This window comes from Saccopteryx leptura, chromosome 5 (genome assembly GCF_036850995.1).
Source record: "Saccopteryx leptura isolate mSacLep1 chromosome 5, mSacLep1_pri_phased_curated, whole genome shotgun sequence".
Lineage (NCBI taxonomy): Eukaryota > Metazoa > Chordata > Mammalia > Chiroptera > Emballonuridae > Saccopteryx > Saccopteryx leptura.
Window position 1 is genome coordinate 200,476,096 of NC_089507.1, and position 18,671 is coordinate 200,494,766.

Consider the following 18,671-nt stretch of genomic DNA (forward strand, 5'->3'; position numbering starts at 1 on the left):
TTCACCAGGGGTGTGTGGTGTGGAGGACACACGATGGGCTGTCAGTGCGGGTGTGTGCTGACTATTGGAGCCAGAGGGAGGAAAAGCAATGGAACAACTTCCGCACAGAAAGAAGAGGGAAGCAGCCCCCCCCCCCCCATCTTCTCATTGGAATACTTAGCCTGTTGCTTTAAGGAATTAGCCACAGAAGCAGCTTGTCGGAGGCCAGGGCTACAGATCTCAAATTGATCCCATATTTGCTGCTTGGCTGGAGCTGCCCGTTTCAGTCCTCATGGGCTCCCAGCAACTGCTGCTATATCACCAAGATGTCTAATGTCTCCAGGCAGCTGCACTAACGGGGGCTGCACCTTTGTGAGATAATCACGAACATCCCCCTCAGTAGCAGTGGGCTGATGTGTGTCAAATGATGGCACTGGCAGCTCAAGGGACCAGGCTTTGCTAGACAAAGAGCCCCGCTAAGTCAGAGAGGGCCGGAGGCATGGCCCCGGAGGGGAGGGGCCCAATCACTCAGAGCTGTGCCTGACCCTCCCCAGCTCAGGGACCTTACAGGGGACTGTCAAGCACTAGAGTTTAATTGTTTTCGTTATGTAAGTAATAATTTCTTTTTAAAAAGAGAGGCATGTCCCTGTTATAGAAAACGTAAAGATGCGGTAGCCAGAATTATCTAAAGCCCTCTCTCCTGTTGTTAACACCGAGGTATTTTCTTTCGGTCTATACTTTTATTGAATGGCTATGAAGTGACGTGCTTTCCGCTCATTTTCGCCATTATAAACTAGAACTCAGTCTAGAGAGGATATCTTGATGCATGAACTTCTGTTACATTTCGAGAATTTTCATAGGCTAGCATCTCAGCTCACTGGGTTGAATGGACCACACTGGCATTCAAGGGCTTTCCGGAGCGCTCTGTCCTTTTACGCCCCGTGACACCCAGAATCACCCTGTATTCCAGGGTCAGGAGGTGGGCGATGCCTCCACTTGTCGTTTTAATTTTGCCTATGCCCAGTGCATGCCCACAAGATTGGGAAGAGCTGTGCTGGGTGAACCTGACCCCTCATGGTGACGGTTGGTAGTTATGTAAGCTATGCTGAGGAGTCTGCAAGCATTCAGCAAATGTGTGTGGAATGAATAAAAGAAGGTCTACATACAGTTTCTCATGATAAAGTGGTGTGTACAGCACACAGGAGAAGCGCCCATTTGCTTCTCCACCCCTCCGCCGCGCTTTCCTCTCTGTCTCTCTCTTCCCCTCCCGCAGCCAAGGCTCCATTGGAGCAAAGATGGCCCGGGCGCTGGGGATGGCTCTGTGGCCTCTGCCTCAGGCGCTAGAGTGGCTCTGGTCGCAACATGGCGACGCCCAGGATGGGCAGAGCATCACCCCCTGGTGGGCAGAGCGTCGCCCCATGGTGGGCGTGCCGGGTGGATCCCGGTTGGGCGCATGCGGGAGTCTGTCTGACTGTCTCTCCCTGTTTCCAGCTTCAGAAAAATGAAAAAAAAAAAAAAAGTGGTGTGTACATAACAGGGCCAAGAGCATAATGTTTGGCTTCGCTGCAAAGGGCGGAGGTTGGCAGCACAGTGGTTGGAGCCCAGGATAGCATTCTACTGCAGCACTAATATTAGGAAAGGTGAGACCACCCTGGAGGGATTGGATGGTTAGAGCATCATCCTGAAGCACAGAGGTTGGAGCCCAGGATAGCATTCTACTGCAGCACTAATATTAGGAAAGGTGAGACCACCCTGGAGGGATTGGATGGTTAGAGCATCATCCTGAAGCACAGAGGTTGCTGGTTCAGTCCCTGGTTAGGGCACATCTAGGAACAGAATGATGTTCCTGTCTCTCTCTCTCTCTCTCTCTCTCTCTCTCTCTCTCTCTCTCTCCCCCTTCCTCTTCCTCTAAAGTCAATCAATTATGCTACCTGGGGAGTGCCCTTCCACACCTGAGCTGTCATTGTACTAGACCCCCAGTACCTCCACTGCCTGTGTCCAGAGGGACGGGTGTCATTACAACCTGCCTTGGAAACAGCTTCCGTGACCTTTCTGGGGTTGTCTCAGTGCCAAAGCCACACCTGAGGTGGAGCATACTGTGGCATTGGCTGCTGCCCAGGTTTCCATGGGAACAGGGGGAGGAGCCACACTCGGGGAAGGAAAAGGGTAACCAACAGTGGTGGCTCCCAAGGCGAGGGCTGGCTGCTGAGGAGCTGGAGGGGTTGAGAACGTGGATTGAAACAAGGCTGTCTCTGTTCAAGTTTCAACTCTGCCACTTCCTACTGGCTGCATGACTTTGGGCAAGTGAGTTCACTGCTCTGAAATGGGTGTGATTATAGCGCTCTGCATTTCTTTCTTTTTTTTTATTTTATTTTATTTTATTTTACAGAGACAGAGAGAGAGTCAGAGAGAGGGATAGACAGGGACAGACAGACAGGAACAGAGAGATGAGAAGCATCAATCATTAGTTTTTCATTGCATGTTGTGACACCTTAGTTGTTCATTGATTGCCTTCTCATACGTGCCTTGGCCGCGGGCCTTCAGCAGACCGAGTAACCCCTTGCTCAAGCTGGCGACCTCGGGGCTCGAACCTGGGTCTTCCACATCCCAGTCCGACGCTCTATCCACTGTGCCACTGCCCGGTCAGGCAGTGCTCTGCATTTCTAAGGACTCTGAGTTCCTGTATGTGGAGTGCTTAGATCCCAAAGTGTGTGGACCAGGGAGAGAGAGCACAGTAACAGTGTTAGCCTTTGTTAAGGCTAACGGTGGGTTGGAGAGAGGAGCCAGGTGGACATGGGCAGTGTCACTGGGTACCTTGCTGTGTCCCTGTCATTGGATTTTTCTTTGGGTAGTTGTCAATGGTTCAGAGACAGTTTTCATATTCTGCTGGGGGATGAGGTCTCCAAACATGGTGGTTGAGAACCTGGCCACACAGCTGGCTCTGCTCCTCCATCCCAGCTGCAGGACAGCCCCAGGTGCTGCTGCCTGTCTGCGAGCATGAAGGGAAGTAATTCCCACTGAGGACTTCACCACAGTGCCTAGCCCATGCTGAGCATTTAAAAATGTTCTTGTTTCGACCCTGGCTGGGTGGCTCAGAGGATGAGCATCCACCTAGTGCACCAGAGGTGGTGGGTTCAGCCCCTGCTCAGGGCACCTATGATAAGGTATTACTTAGTACACAACCAAATGGAACAACTATCTCTCCCTCCTCCTTCCCTCCCTTTCCTTCTCTCTCTCTCTCTCTCTCTCTCTCTCAAATCAATGGGAAAAAATGTTCTTGCTTCTTGTTTTGGTGTCTGAGTAATTCTTCCATTTAACCATTTAATTCCACCCAGTCCTCTGGCATTTTGTGGGCTGCCGGTGCTGGCCAGGTGCTGCGGCACCAGATCCGTTTAGAACCGGGGAGCAGATGACCTAGATAAACTGTAAATGCATGCAGTAAGGCAGAAGTCCGGGAGTGCTGGGCACCTGGGGCCTGTGGAAGGCCCAGGAGTCAGTGGGTGAGCGCCTTCTGTACACCCGCCTGGGATGGGAGCGGGAGCATCTGCTCTCGGACTCCCCGAGCTCTCCGCAGAGATCCGGCAGAGATCCGAGCCTGCAGACCGGGAGCTGCGTGCTGTTTGGGAGGCGGGGTGCGGCTTTCTGCTGTGTTTCTAAATGTGAAAGTTTGATCAGCACAGAGTCCGGCAGTCCAGTGTTTAAGAATGTACGGAAGTGTGCACATTGCAAACTCCTTCTCCTCGCCAGCCCCTCCATTCAGCTACTCTGTGCCCCTGTTAAGAGCATTTTAAAGCATTTATCAAAGAAGCCCATGTACTTCTTTATTTTCTTTCTATTTCTATCTAGACATACACATAAATCTTTCCTTTTTTATTCAATTGTTCATGCACTGTATACACTACAACATAATTCTTTTTTTGCTTAATAATAACATCCTGCATTGTTTCATTTCAGTCCGTAAAAAGCTTCTTCAACCCCTCCCCCCATTTTAATCGCTTTATAGGATTCTATTGAGTAGATATACCACACTTTATTTAACCAGTGTACCACAGATGGACATTTAGGTTACTTCTAATACTTTGCTATTGCTAGCAATGTTACAGTGAATGGCCTTGAACATAAATCTTTGTGTCCATGTTAGAACATACGGTTATACTCAAAGGGTACTTATTAAGTCATAGTGAGTGTGCATTTATAATTTTGAAAGTTATCACCAGGTTACTCTCTCTTAAGGTAATATTGATTTAGACCCCTTCCAGCCGTGACAGTATCTGTTTGCCCACCCTGACCAACACAGGTGTTACTATGCTTTTTGAGTTCGGTCATTGTCTGTTAACTAAAAAAAAATGATGGCCCTGGCCGGTTGGCTCAGTGGTAGAGTGTAGGCCTGGTGTGCAGGAGTCCCGGGTTCGATTCCCAGCCAGGGCACACAGGAGAAGCGCCCATTTGCTTCTCCACCCCTCCCCCTCTTCTTCCTCTCTGTCTCTCTCTTCCCCTCCCGCAGCGAGGCTCCATTGGAGCAAAGATGGCCCGGGCACTGAGGATGGCTCTGTGGCCTCTGCCTCAGGTGCTAGAATGGCTCTGGATGCAACAGAGTGACGCCCCAGAGGGGCAGAGCATCGCCCCCTGGTGGGCGTGCCGGGTGGATCCCGGTAGGGCGCATGCGGGAGTCTGTCTGACTGCTTCCCCGTTTCCAGCTTCAGAAAAAAAAAAAATGATATCTCACTGTGGGTTTTGTTTTTCATTACTTCCCCCCCCCCATTTATTCTAGAGAGAAAGAAGGGTGGGGGAAGAAACATAGACTTGTTGTTCTATTTATTTATGCATTCATTGGTTGATTCTTATATGTGCCCTGACTGGGTGTTTTGCATTAAATTTAAAAGTTGAATTGGTCGCCAAAAACTGAGTGTGCGCATCAGAGTCTATGTTTCCTTCTGTCTTGAAGAATCGGATGGTCTGTCATGCTGTGTTTGTGTAGGAACATATCCTGGCAGGAGCTGGGGCGGCCACTTCCTTCCCACAGCATGCCCGTCTCACCAGACCCTGGGTTGATTTCTGTCTGTCTGTTCTTTAAAGTTGCTTGCTAGGCTTCTGCAGGTCCTTGTCTAGAGAGAAACTGACAAGTACAGTACAGGGATGTTAGGAGCTGCTTCCTCTTCTCTGTGAGAAGAGCACAGGGTTGGGTTTTGAAGGGTACAGAGATGGGGGGTGGGACTGCTGCAGGAAGTCCGGTGTGGAGGAGTGCTGCAGAGGGGTTGGGAGTCGGGGAACTGCCGACCTGCGAGGGGAGAACTGGGCACCAGGGTTCTGGCGCTCACCTGGGACTGCTGCAGGAAGTCCGGTGTGGAGGAGTGCTGCAGAGGGGTTGGGAGTCGGGGAACTGCCGACCTGCGAGGGGAGAACTGGGCACCAGGGTTCTGGCGCTCACCTGCTTTGGCTGCAGTCAGCGGCTTGATAACAGACGACTTGGGATGCGAGGGTAAAAGGCTTGGACTTGGGTCCGTAACTGCTGAATCCTCGCGGGGGTGGGACACGACGTGAGTGGTGGTACACTGCTGGGCAGAGAGAGTCAATAGGGAAAGACGGAAGGAGGAGAAGTAGGGCATGGCCACAGCTCCTACCATCCACGTCTGCCCCTTCTCCCAGAACGACCAGAAATAACCGTCGGGGGTATGTGTATTTGTTTCCTAGTACTTTTTTTTTTTTTGGTATTTTTCTGAATTGAGATGCGGGAGGCAGAGACAGACTCCCGCATGCGCCCAACCAGGATCCACCCAGCAAGCCGACCAGGGGGTGATGCTCTGCCCATCTGGGGCGTTGCTTCATTGCAACAGGAGCCATTCTAGTGCCTGAGGTGGAGGCCATGGAGCCATCCTCAGCTCCTGGGCCAACTTTGCTCTAATGGAGCTTTGGCTGCGGGAGAGGAAGAGAGAGAGAGGAAGGAGAGGGGGAGGGGTGGAGAAGCAAATGGATGCTTCTCCTGTGTGCCCTGGCCGAGAATCGAACCTAGGACTTCCACACATCAGGCTGACGCTCTACCGCTGAGCTATCAATAGTTGGCCAGGGCCTGTATTTCCCAGTATTTTTACCCCAGGCATACATATATTAGCTTATACTTTGTTAATTAAAACAGCCTGGCCCTGGCTGGTTGGCTCAGCGGTAGAGCGTCAGCCTGGCGTGCGGGGGACCCGGGTTCGATTCCCGGCCAGGGCACACAGGAGAGGCGCCCATTTGCTTCTCCACCCCCCACCCCCTCCTTCCTCTCTGTCTCTCTCTTCCCCTCCCGCAGCCAAGGCTCCATTGGAGCAAAGATAGCCCGGGCGCTGGGGATGGCTCCTTGGCCTCTGCCCCAGGTGCTAGAGTGGCTCTGGTCATGGCAGAGCTCATGCCCTCCGGGGCAGAGCATCGCCCCCTGGTAGGCAGAGCGTTGCCCCTGGTGGGCGTGCCGGGTGGATCCCGGTCGGGCACATGTGAGAATCTGTCTGACTGTCTCTCCCCGTTTCCAGCTTCAGAAAAATACAAAAAAACAAAAACAAAAACAAAACAGCCTAATGGCCTCACCTGTGGTGGCACAGTGGATGGGGTATCAACTTGGAATGCTGAGGTCGCTGGTTCGAAACCCTGGGCTTGCCTGGTCAAGGTATATGGGAGAAGCAAGTACTACGAGTTAATGCTTCCTACTTCTCCATCCCCCTCCTTCTAAAATCAATAAATAAAATCTTAAAAAAACCAAACCCATAGCATAACAAATTGCATATCTTTAGCTTTGTTTTTCCCTCCCATTTTGTCACTTGCATCGTGACCTGCCAGTGTGTGACTTCATTCTTTTATTGCGACAGGTTCATTGTACAAGGGCGTCGCTCCATAATGGACATCTGGGTGCTTCCAGGGTTTGCTCTCTCTCAGTGCTTCTGTGAGCATGCTTGTGCATTTCTTGTTGCTCCCGTATTTGCATAGGATCTGTCCCTCCAGGTAGACATGCTGGGTTAGAAGATCTGAGCTCTCCATTTAAAGACAAATTGCCACTTTGACTCTTTTCATCGGTACAAGTCCCATTCCTTCTCTAGCCAGAGCATCTTATGGCCAGAGATAGGGTTAGACGTCAGTGAACTATTGATAGTTTCCTTCTTTGCATTCATTCTGACTCGAGATTTTGCATTCTCCTAGTTTAAAAAACAATTTAGCCACTTAGAAATTTTTAGAACAAAGAGCACAAGTTTTGCTTTCTGTCTCCACTTTCACTTTTTCTAGAGTCTCCCCCCCCATCCCCGGGCAACTGTCCTTAAACAATTCGGGTTATATCCTTCTAGACCTGCAGTTCAATATGATAGGTACTGGATACATGTGGCTATTTGAATTAATGAAATTGATGGAATAACATTAAAATTTTACATTTTGTGACTACCCAGTAGTCACATGTGGCTAAGTGGCTGCTCTTTGTTTTTTTATTTTTATTTTTTTTAATTTTTTTAAAATTTTTTTCCTGAAGCTGGAAACGGGGAGAGACAGTCAGACAGACTCCCGCATGCGCCCGACCGGGATCTACCCGGCACGCCCACCAGGGGCGTCGCTCTGCCCACCAGGTGGTGATGCTCTGCACCTCAGAGGTGTTGCTCTGCCGCAACCAGAGCCACTCTAGCACCTGGTGCAGAGGCCAAGGAGCCATCCCAAGTGCCCGGGCCATCTTTTGCTCCAATGGAGCCTTGGCTGCGGGAGGGGAAGAGAGAGACAGAGAAGAAGGAGGTGGGGGGTGGAGAAGCAAATGGGCGCTTCTCCTATGTGCCCTGGCCGGGAATCGAACCCGGGTCCCCCGCACGCCAGACCGACGCTCTACCGCTGAGCCAACCGGCCAGGGCCAGTGGCTGCTTTGACAATGCAGATATAGAACATTTCCATCACCGCAGAGATGGGTGGGAGGGTGCTACTCTGGACCAGGTTGTCAGACTCAGGGTGATTAACATCCCGGGCTGGATCATCCTCTGTGTGGGCATGTCCTGTGCATTGTAGGATGTTTAACAGCATCCCTGGCCTCCGCCCACTAGATACCAGTAGTACTTCCCTTTCCTGCCTTTGCAGTTGTAACAACCAAATAGCCCTTTATTGCCAAATGTCCCCCGGGGAAGGGGACAGATTCACACACACCCCCAAATGCTGTAGACTATTTTCTCCTATTGCTCTCCGTTTTCCTTTACATTCTTTCTGGATCTTCCCAGTGTTGACACTGAGACTATCACTTCCTGGACCCTGGCTCCTGGAAAGATTGGAGCATTGCAGACAATTCAGCAAGTTTCTAATTGCATACTTTGGAGCCAACTCCTTGTTCCGGTAGTTACCTTTTCCAGAAACATTGTTGCCTTGGCACTTCCCCCTATAATATTTGCTTTTCCCTTGCCCTGTGTGTGAGTGTGTGTGCGCGCGCGCACGTCCTGGTAAGATTTAATGGAGTTGAAATAGAAGGCTGCTCCCAGGTCCCGGTTCCCAGCATCTCATCTCTGTCCGTCCCACCATAGAAAAGTCTAACCCTAGGCCTCATTAGATCCAATACAAAGACCAGTGTCCGGATATTCTGTGCCATGGTTCAATTCATATCAAAGTTTAGTCCAGCCTTTGTCCTTGTCCAGCTGGCATAGTCTAGTTCCCGGCTGTGCTCTGCTTGGCACCGTGCCCAGACCTGCGCACGGAGGCTGCGCGGTTGCCGGCCCACACGTTCTTCCGCTGCTTTTAGCCAGACTGTGTGAAACCACTGCGCAGCGTCTAAAACCTTTGTTTTAGAGTCAGAGCATAAGAGAATCTGCTTTGGTTTTTCTGTGTTTAAATAGTCCCCGAAAGCAGTGCAAACTAAATTATTTCTAGCCTTACATCACTTTTTTTTATTTTAATTTTTTTTTTAAAGATTTTATTTATTCATTTTAGAGAAGGGGGAGAGAGAGGAGGGGGAGGAGCAGGAAGCATCAACTCCCATATGTGCCTTGACTGGGCAAGCCAAGGGTTTCGAACCGGCGACCTCAGCGTTCCAGGTCGACGCTTTATCCACTGCACCACCACAAGTCAGGCTAATTTTAATTTTTATTGCATTTATTGGGGTGACGACATTGGTTCTGGCCTCACATCTTAACCTAGTTGAATAGTTGTTGCTATCAACAGGTGAGAAAATTGTTTTATTTACTTTTTTTTTAATCTAGAAAAACAACAATATCTACTATTAATTGAATGCCTGTTATGTGCTAGGTACTATCCTATGCCTTTTCTATGTAAAATCTCTAATCCTGGTAGGAATTCAGCAAGGCAGGTCTTATTATTCTCTTTTTAAGAGAGGGAAAGTGGGGTCACAGGGGCTGAGAAGGCTCGCCGTTGGTGTGGAGCAGAGCTGGGATTTGCACCCAGGTCCGTCTGGCTTGAAAGCCAGCGTTCCTAACTCTAGCCACACAGGCCTGCTGTTTGGAAACAGTGGCTCTTGTTACTTTTTTTTCAGCTTTTCCATTCATTTCTCCCTTGTAGGGATTCTGTCATGTATCCCATTTCCCAGCCTGTCTACAATGTGGGATAGGAGTTACTTTGTTCTGGCAAGGGACAGACAGCTCTGTTTGGTATTAAGAATCAGCAGTAGTGCCTGACCAGGTGGTGGTGCAGTGGATAGAGCTTCAGACTGGGATGCGGAAGGACCCAGGTTTGAGACCCCAAGGTCGCCAGCTTGAGTGCGGGCTCATCTGGTTTGAGCAAAGCTCACCAGCTTGGACCCAAGGTCCCTGGCTTGAGCAAGGGGTTACTCAGTCTGCTGAAGGTCAAGGCACATATGAGAAAGCAATCAATGAACAACTAAGGTGTCGCAACAAAAAACTGATGATTGATGCTTCTCATCTCTCTCCGTTCCTGTCTGTCTATCCCTCTCTCGGACTCTCTCTCTGTCCCTGTAAAGAAAAAAAAAAAGAATCAGCAGTAGCAATCCATAACACTGGGGGACAGCTGTCACCACATAGCTCTGGGTACCTCTTCTTCCAGACCTTGGAGGGGTTGGGGCTGAAGTCCGCACACGAGACACGAGACCGACGGGGTGTGGCAGCAGCCACTAGGGAAGGAGAGATTTGCAGGTTCTACATCCAGAGGCTGAGAAGGAGCCTGGCTAGCACCTCTTCTGTTTGGACAAGTAAGGGGGGGGGACCTTGGTCACTTGTAAATTTGCCACCAAGCCCAAGACTCCTACCGCAGAACATTAGTTCCCAAAATGTGGGCGGCCGATGTTTCTAGGTGGTGCAGTGATCAAGTCAAACTAAACTAGTTCAGGGACAGGAACTAAATTGCGATGAGACATGTAGCAAGACATTCACTTCCTTTTTCAATTTTACTTTTCAATTTATTGGTTGATTTTAGGAGAGAGAGAGAGAGAGACAGAAACGTCGATCTGTTCCTGTATGTGCCCTGATGGGAATCGATCTGGCAACTTCTGCTTATCACGACTTTGCTCTAACCAACCGGGCCTCCGGCCAGGGCTCACTTTTCCTTCCTTATTTCTAACCCTGTCAGGGCCCACCTTTTAATAGCAGACACTTGCTAACTGTCTTCGCGCTAAAGGGAGGAGAAGCAGCCGGCAGGCAGCCGTTTCAGGCTCGGCGCCGCTGTCTCCAGTGGGAATTGGTAGCTGTTCATTGCATTGATTTTGATATTTACCCTCTGTGTATGACAGGTGATGCTGGCTTTCCGTTTATGACAGTGGCGTGAAGTTAGCTTCGAAAATAAATTGATGTAAATGGAGTTCTTGACCTTGGCTGTCCCGGCATTTGAAGCTGGGTCATGTCATGGGGTTCGACCTGTGCATTGGAGGGTGCTTAGCAGCACCCTGGTCAGGTTTGTTTCCAGTCCTTTGCCACTCGGTGCAGGCCACATGGAATGACCTGCTGCCCTGGGCATGTGCACACATCTGCAAATTCAGTAACGAACAGTTTAACGCGGTAGCTTGTTGTGTGGAGCCTTCTGCTAAAACAGACCAGACAAAACTTAAATAGTCAACCTGACAGTGTGTGATTCTCTTTTTTTTTTTCTTTTTTTTTTTTTTTTACAGAGACAGAGAGTCAGATAAGGACAGACAGACAGGAAGGAAGAGAGATGAGAAGCATCAATCATTAGTTTTTCATTGTGACACCTTAGTTGTTCATTGATTGAATCTTGACCGTGGGGCTATAGCAGACTGAGTAACCCCTTGCTCGATCCAGTGACCTTGGGTCCGAGCTGGTGAGCTTTGCTCAAACCAGATGAGCCCGTGCTCAAGCTGGCGACCTCGAGGTCTCGAACCTGGGTCCTTCCACATCCCAGTCCGACACTCTATTCATCTTTTAGCTTTCATTAGAAACAGACAACTGTGGGATCCATCCTTACAGGGTTATTATAGGATGGGGAAAGAGAATTTCTGGTTCACTGAGGAGTCAGCCGTGACCATCTCAAAGTTTTCTGCAAATAGAAAGATGTACTTCCTGTCAAATGAACCTTCCCTCCCTCCTTCCCTCCTGACTCCTTGCCTTCCTCATACATTAACACTTGGATTATCCACCAGTGGCCAGTAGGGGTAATTCACACCCAAGAGCAGGAAGGGGATTGGGCTCCTTGACACTTCTGCGTGTCTCTGGCCTTTGGACAACCTAGAAGGGCGCCAACACGAATGGGTTACTAGAAGTGAAACCTGTGCTTATCAGGGCCACACTCCACCCCGAGCACCAGCTTACTGGAATGAGGATGCTATTTTTAAAAAGCAGCATCGTGTTTCATCATGGAAATTTTGAGCGTCTGAGCAGGCAGCTTGCGGGCTTGCTAATCTTTAGAGTCCTGATGCTCAGGGACTGTGTTCGCTCAGCCTGGGACCCCAGGACCCCAGCAGGGCCTGCCCGGCCTGTAGGACGAGGGGACAAGGGAGGTCCTCGGCAGACAAGTGCTTATGTGAGTCGTGTCGGGTTGGTGTCACGTTGGTTGGCAGTGTCTTAAGGGGCTGGCAGGGCTGGGCTTCTCCTGCCAGCCTGTGTGTGCAGGGGAGTGAGGTGAACGTGGGGTGTTTGTACTGCAGTGCCCACGAGTGCGTGTACCTCTCCAGGTGCCTTAATTATGGGCTTTCCTGAAGGACAAGGCTGCCTTTTTGGGAGGGCGGTTCTCAGAGTGGCTTTGTTTTGCTAGAGCCAGCCACATTCCCAGGTGTTCCCTTCCTTTGTGTGTTGGTGACCTCTCGTGACAGCCAGGAGGGGTGGCACACAGGGCCTGTCTGCCCCGGTCTCGCACACTGGCCCATCTCCAGGTCACTGGGCTCTGAGTCACTGTCTTTCTGTATTGCCGAAAAGGAGAATCTTCCCTTCTCCTTTATGTACTAATCTTGGTGTAACCTGCAGTTTGACAGCAGGGCTGTTGGAAAGAAACTGGGTTTGGAGTAAGATGGACATGGTTCAAGGCCAGACTCAGCTGTTTCTCACATCTTGGAAAACCTATGTGCTTTATTCAACTGTCCTAAGTTTTCTACTCTCATCTGTAAAATGTGAAAGTGATAACAATCTTACCAGTTTAAAAATGAATTCTAGTTTTTAAAGTTGATAATTTGGGCTTGGGAACAAAGAATCTTTGATTGTGCCCACAGTTTCTTAGGAGTTTGCCCTCAGCTCTCTTTCCCGTCTCAGTGGAGTTTGAAGCCCCAGATGTGGCTACAGTCTGACCCAGGGTGGATGCTTTAGAGCAGTGGTTCTCAACCTTTCTAATGCCGTGACCCCGCAATACAGTTCCTCATGTTGCGGTGACCCCAAACCAAAAAATAATTTTGGTGGCTACTTCATAACTGTAATTTTGCTACAGTTATGATTCGGAATGTAAATACCTGATATGCATTATGTATTTTCCGATGGCTTTAGGCGACCCCACTGGGGTCGCTGCTTTAGAGAAAAGCATTCTGCAGGGCTGACAGGTGTGGGTGTGGCCATGACTGTGGGGCGTGGCCTTGAGGTTGTGTGTTTTCCCACAGGTGCTGCGAGGGGCTGAGATGCTGTGGTGGAGGGGAGCCCAGGCCCCGCACCGTCTGGTTGGGACACCCCGAGAAGAGGGACCAGAGGTATCCTCGAAACGTCATCAACAATCAGAAGTACAACTTCTTCACCTTCCTTCCTGGGGTATGTGCGGGCTGAGAACACACCCGTTGTTTCCTCCCACACTAACTGCGCAGTGGTGCCAGTCTGAGAAGACTGAGGTCACCGTGGCAGGTTTTGTGAACACACTCTGTCTTTTCCACGCCACCTTAACTACTGGCTGCACATCTGCCTTGGTCCCCTGCGCCTGCAGGTGGCTGCTTTCAGTCTGGAAGGCTGAAGACTACCTGATCCATTAGAGCAGGGGTCCCCAAACTTTTTACACAGGGGGCCAGTTCACTGACCCTCAGACCGTTAGAGGGCCGGACTATAAAAAAAACCGTGAACAAATCCCTGTGCACACTGCACATACCTTATTTTAAAGTAAAAAAATAAAACGGGAACAAATACAATATTTATAATAAAGAACAAGTAAATTTAAATCAACAAACTGACCAGTATTTCAATGGGAACTATGGGCCTGCTTTTGGCTAATGAGATGGTCAATGTCTGGTTTTATATTTGTCACTGCTAGCTGAAACAAGAGATATGACGCACTTCCGGAGCTGTGACGTGTGCATCCCGCGTCACCGGAAGTAGTACTGTACATGAGCGAGGCCGCGCTTTGCTTCCGCATCCTGTGCTCCTCTCACTGACCACCAACGAAAGAAGTGCCCCTTCTGGAAGTGCAGCAGGGGCCGGATAAATGGCCTCGGGGGGCCGCATGCGGCCCGCGGGCCGTAGTTTGGGGACCCCTGCATTAGAGTAACCCCACATTTATTTGGTGTGTTGTGTGTAAGGGAGAAAAAGTTACTATGGGAACCTAGCATTGTAACCAAAACACCAAAAAACACCCGGCAGTATTTAAATTTCACTCCTAACCCCTGTCATTCTGGAATACATACTTAGCTACAAGATAGTTGGAGGATAAGAGTATAGAGAAATGAAAAAAAGATGTATTTTATTCGTACCATCCAGAGAAAGAATTTCTGTTAACATTTTTGCTCTACTAACATTTTTGCTAATGAATGTTTCCGTTTTGCTTGGTATGTGTCTCTGGAATCATAGCATCTTTACATTGACTTACGCAAATCCATAGCCATGTACTCCTCAGACCTTCCCCGGACATGTGGATTAAATAGCTGTTTTTATCCAACGTGGCCTCCAAACACTCAAATTGACTTTATTTATTTTTAAAAGATTTTATTTATTGATTTTACAGAGCGAGGAGAGGGTGGGGGGAGAAACGAGAAGTATCAACTCATAGCTGCTTCACTTTAGTTTTTCACTGAGTGCTTGCTGTACATACCTTGACTGGGCAAGCCCAGGGTTTTGAACCGGCGACCTCAGCATTCCAGGTTAATGCTTTATCCACTGCGCCACCATAGGCCAGGCCACTCTGATTGTCTCAGAAGCAGCAACAGCAACCAGTTCATCTAGTGCTAGAAAGGGGAAAAAAAGGTACTGTGAGGCCCTGGCCGGTTGGCTCAGTGGTAGAGCGTCGGCCTGGCGTGCAGGAGTCCCGGGTTCGATTCCCGGCCAGGGCACACAGGAGAAGCGCCCATCTGCTTCTCCACCCCTCCCCCTCTCCTTCCTCTCTGTCTCTCTCTTCCCCTCCCACAGCCAAGGCTCCATTGGAGCAAAGTTGGCCCGGGCACTGAGGATGGCTCTGTGGCCTCTGCCTCGGGGGCTGGAATGGCTCTGGTTGCAGCAGAGCAACGCCCCAGATGGGCAGAGCATCGCCCCCTAGTGGGCATGCCGGGTGGATCCCAGTCGGGCACATGTTGGAGTCTGACTGCCTCCCCGTTTCCAACTTCAGAAAAATACAAAAAAAAAAAAATGGTACTGTGATTTATTGAAAGCTAATACAGAAGCACAAATACATTATACTATAGCTTAAGGCCAATTTGAACATTTTTTTAAAGGGTGATTTTGACTATATTCATTGCTAGCTGCCTCAGCCCTCCCTACCCCCTTCCCCCAAATCTCAGTATCTTAAGTCAAGAAAAAGTTTATTTCTTATGTCTGGAAATTCTGATGCAGACCTGGCCACACTGTTCCCTCTGGTACTTATGCCTTCTGGTCTACATGCCACTAATGTCCCCATGACCGGGCAAGGGCAGTGGCTTAACAAAGGCTCTTAACAGCCTTAGCCTCAGAGGGGCACGTCATTTTTGCTCATCATCCAGCATCCCGGCCTCGTGGTATCAGCGTCCCTGCCAGGGCACATGGGAGCAGCCAGTGCTGCCAGAGCCCACCTGCTGCGCGGCATGGGACTCTTCTGCATGCCCGTGTCTTATGGTATGGAGATCAATCATGTCATGGGAATGACAATTTATCTTGCTTTAAAATTTTTAAAAATCATTTTTTAATATCTTGCTTTTTTGATCGATTAGCTTAAGCATGTGCCATTAAAACCTCTTCTTAAAAACAAGATTTTGAGTGGCCTACCTATACTTACAAAATAGGTAGTTTAAGAAATAAAACGTAAGCCTGGCCTGCGGTGGTGCAGTGGATAAAGCATCAACCTGGGATGCTGAGGTCACCGGTTCAAAACCCTGGGCTTGCCTGGTCAAGGCACACATGAGAAGCAACCAAAGAACAACTAAAGTAAAGCAACTATGAGTTGATATTTCTTGCCCACCCCACCTCCTCTCTCTGTAAAATCAATAAAATAAAAGCTTAAAAAATAAAAAAAGATACAAAACATAATAGAGTGAAAGCGCCCAGTGTGCCCCCCCCCCCACCCCAGAGGTAACCACTGTCTTGAAGTTGGTGTTGACAGTGTCCACACGTAAATCATTATTTACATTTTTATTCTTAAAAGTGTATTTTTATTACATGTAGAGCTGTTTAAACTTTATGTGAAAGGTGTCATGTAAGTTGCATTTTTCTCTAGGCAAGTTTTTAAACATTATTCACCTCCACTCAACCTGCGCAACCTCATCGGACAAGCCCTGAATGTCCTCTTTCTCTTCTATCTTCATTCCAGGTGCTGTTCAACCAGTTCAAGTACTTTTTCAACCTCTATTTCCTGCTTCTCGCCTGCTCCCAGTTTGTACCTGAAATGAGACTTGGAGCGCTCTATACCTACTGGGTGCCCCTGGTGAGTACATCAGCATCATTTATTTGCCCAGTGACCTCAGAGGTTTGGAGACAGACGGCTCCTTGTCTCTCTCATCAGCATGTAGCAACCTTTTAGGGGAGAGGGCACTCTCCAGCCGACACATTGGGAGCCCCCGAGATTTCAAGGTTGAAGCTCCGTTTCCTACATCAGCAGGTCAGACGATGGTGAAGTCTGTGCCATTCATTCATTCTGTCATTCAGCTCCTCAGTTGTCCTTTATCCCAGATAATATTTGTTGCTTGCTTATTGTGAATCACCCGGTTCTAGACTCTGGGGACACAGTGACAAATGAGAAAGACAAAGTGACAAATGAGAAAGACAAAGCCTCTGTCTCCGGGGACTACGCTGTTTGAATTGTTTTCTGAGATCCCGCTTTCTGTTTACTCTGTGTAGAGTATGTAGCGTGAGGGTTTAGAAAGGTGACAGATTCTGTGTTTCAGTGTGTGCGAAGTGTGACAGACGGACCAGAGTGTCCCTCCGTTCCTTCCCTGGCCTTCTTTTCTTTCTTCCTTCCCTCCCTTTGGCACATGGCTGTTGAGCACGGACTATGTGCCAGGCACTGTGCTGGGTGCTGGGAGTGCAGCAGTGAGCACAACATACACATTCCTGCCCGCGCGGAGTTGATTTTCAGAGGGGTAGACAATAAACAGGTTAATAAAATTGTTTCAGATTGTGGGCAGTACTGTGAAAGTCACAGAATAGGTCATAGGAGAGATGGGGTAGCCCAGGCACGTTGAGAGCTCTTTGACGGGATGAAGGGTGGGGGTGGGGGATGTGGAGGGACAGCCCAGCCAGGGTTGTCCTCCTCTCTTGAGGAGATAATGGGAAGGAGAGTAGGAGGGTGGGAGTGTTCCAGGTACAGGAAGCAGCCGTGCGAAGGCCCTGGTGTGGGCACCAGCTCAGAGCAGTTGGAGAACAGAAAGAAGCCTAGTGTGTGGCCCTGGCCGGTTGGCTCAGCGGTAGAGCGTCGGCCTGGCGTGCAGGGGACCCGGGTTCCATTCCCGGCCAGGGCACATAGGAGAAGCGCCCATTTGCTTCTCCACCCCCAACCCCCTCCTTCCTCTCTGTCTCTCTCTTCCCCTCCCGCAGCCAAGGCTCCATTGGAGCAAAGATGGCCCGGGCGCTGGGGATGGCTCCTTGGCCTCTGCCCCAGGTGCTAGAGTGGCTCTGGTCGCGGCAGAGCGACGCCCCGGAGGGGCAGAGCATCGCCCCCTGGTGGGCAGAGCGTTGCCCCTGGTGGGCGTGCCGGGTGGATCCCGGTCGGGCGCATGCAGAAGTCTGTCTGACTGTCTCTCCCCGTTTCCAGCTTCAGAAAAATACAAAAAAAAAAGAAGCCTAGTGTGACTAGGATGTGGAGAGGGCAGAACTGATGTCTCTTTTTCTCCTAAGACATTATGAAATATAATTGCTGTTTATGTCTCTCTCAGCTGGACTGAGGGGGAACTCTCAGATTCTCTTTTCACAAATAGGATTAAATTTTTAATCAGAAGAAGGTTGTTAAATTAGAAAAGATTTAAGTCTCAAAAAAAAAACATATTGGCCCTGGCCGGTTGGCTCAGTGGTAGAGCGTCGGCCTGGCATGCAGGAGTCCTGGGTTCGATTCTTGGCCAGGGCACACAGGAGAAGCGCCCATCTGCTTCTCCACCCCTCCCCCTCTCCTTCCTCTCTGTCTCTCTCTTCCCCTCCCGCAGCCAAGGCTCCACTGGAGCAAAGTTTGCCCGGGCGCTGAGGATGGCTCTGTGGCCTCTGCCTCAGGCGCTAGAATGGCTGATTGCGGCAGAGCAATGCCCCAGATGGGCAGAGCATCGCCCCCTGGTGGGCGTGCCGGGTGGATCCCGGTCGGGCGCATGCGGGAATCTGTCTGACTGCCTCCCCGTTTCCAGCTTCGGGAAAAAACCCCAAAAAGAACACCATATTTATAGTGGCAGGAGGGGGATGATAAGGATTTGGTGCACAGGCATTTATGGAGTACAGGGAGCCAGTTGCTAAGGGAGCTAGTTGCTCAGGAAGCCGTGAGTGGTGTCTACACACCATAAGTACCGCATTATCAGACAAATCAGGCCAGCAGCTTAGCCCTGAGAAGAGATGGGGGGAGGGGTTGCCTCCACACAAGCAGCAAAAGTGCTGTTGGAATGTGAGAATAGTTCTTTCCTGCTCTGAGTCATCGTGGGTGAGATAGGACGCTGGGAGCTGGAGCGAACGTTTGTCAAGCATCCTTGCCTCGGATGACAGGCATTCCTGTCTGCGTGCGCCGTGCGTGCGCTCTTGCACCTGCGCATTGCAGACTCGGGCCGGGCTGATGGGACGCAGCACTGGGAGAATTAGGGCTCCTGCCCACCCCAAAGTGGAAGGCACCACACTGTTCCCTCAGGCGCAAACATGGACCTGGAGTTGCCTTATCCATGTTTTACAGTAAATACCCGCATTTTATTTAGAATATATTTTTTTTAGTTCTACAACTATTTATTACATACTTAAAGT

General features: G+C 49.9%; 1 protein-coding gene across 3 annotated transcripts in view; it reads left to right on the plus strand.

Annotated features, from left to right (window-relative positions):
- ATP9A (ATPase phospholipid transporting 9A (putative)) overlaps window positions 1-18,671 on the plus strand; it is a 119,846-nt gene that overhangs the window by 13,273 nt on the left and 87,902 nt on the right. The window contains exons 1-3 of one of the 3 annotated variants that reach the window (XM_066387478.1): window positions 2,151-2,283; window positions 12,965-13,109; window positions 16,057-16,170. In XM_066387478.1, the coding sequence (XP_066243575.1) occupies window positions 2,270-2,283; window positions 12,965-13,109; window positions 16,057-16,170 (273 nt within the window). In that variant the 5' untranslated portion in view covers window positions 2,151-2,269. Of the gene's footprint in view, window positions 1-2,150; window positions 2,284-11,805; window positions 11,905-12,964; window positions 13,110-16,056; window positions 16,171-18,671 lie in introns of those variants that run through there. The other 2 variants (XM_066387479.1, XM_066387477.1) reach the window with 2 other exon arrangements.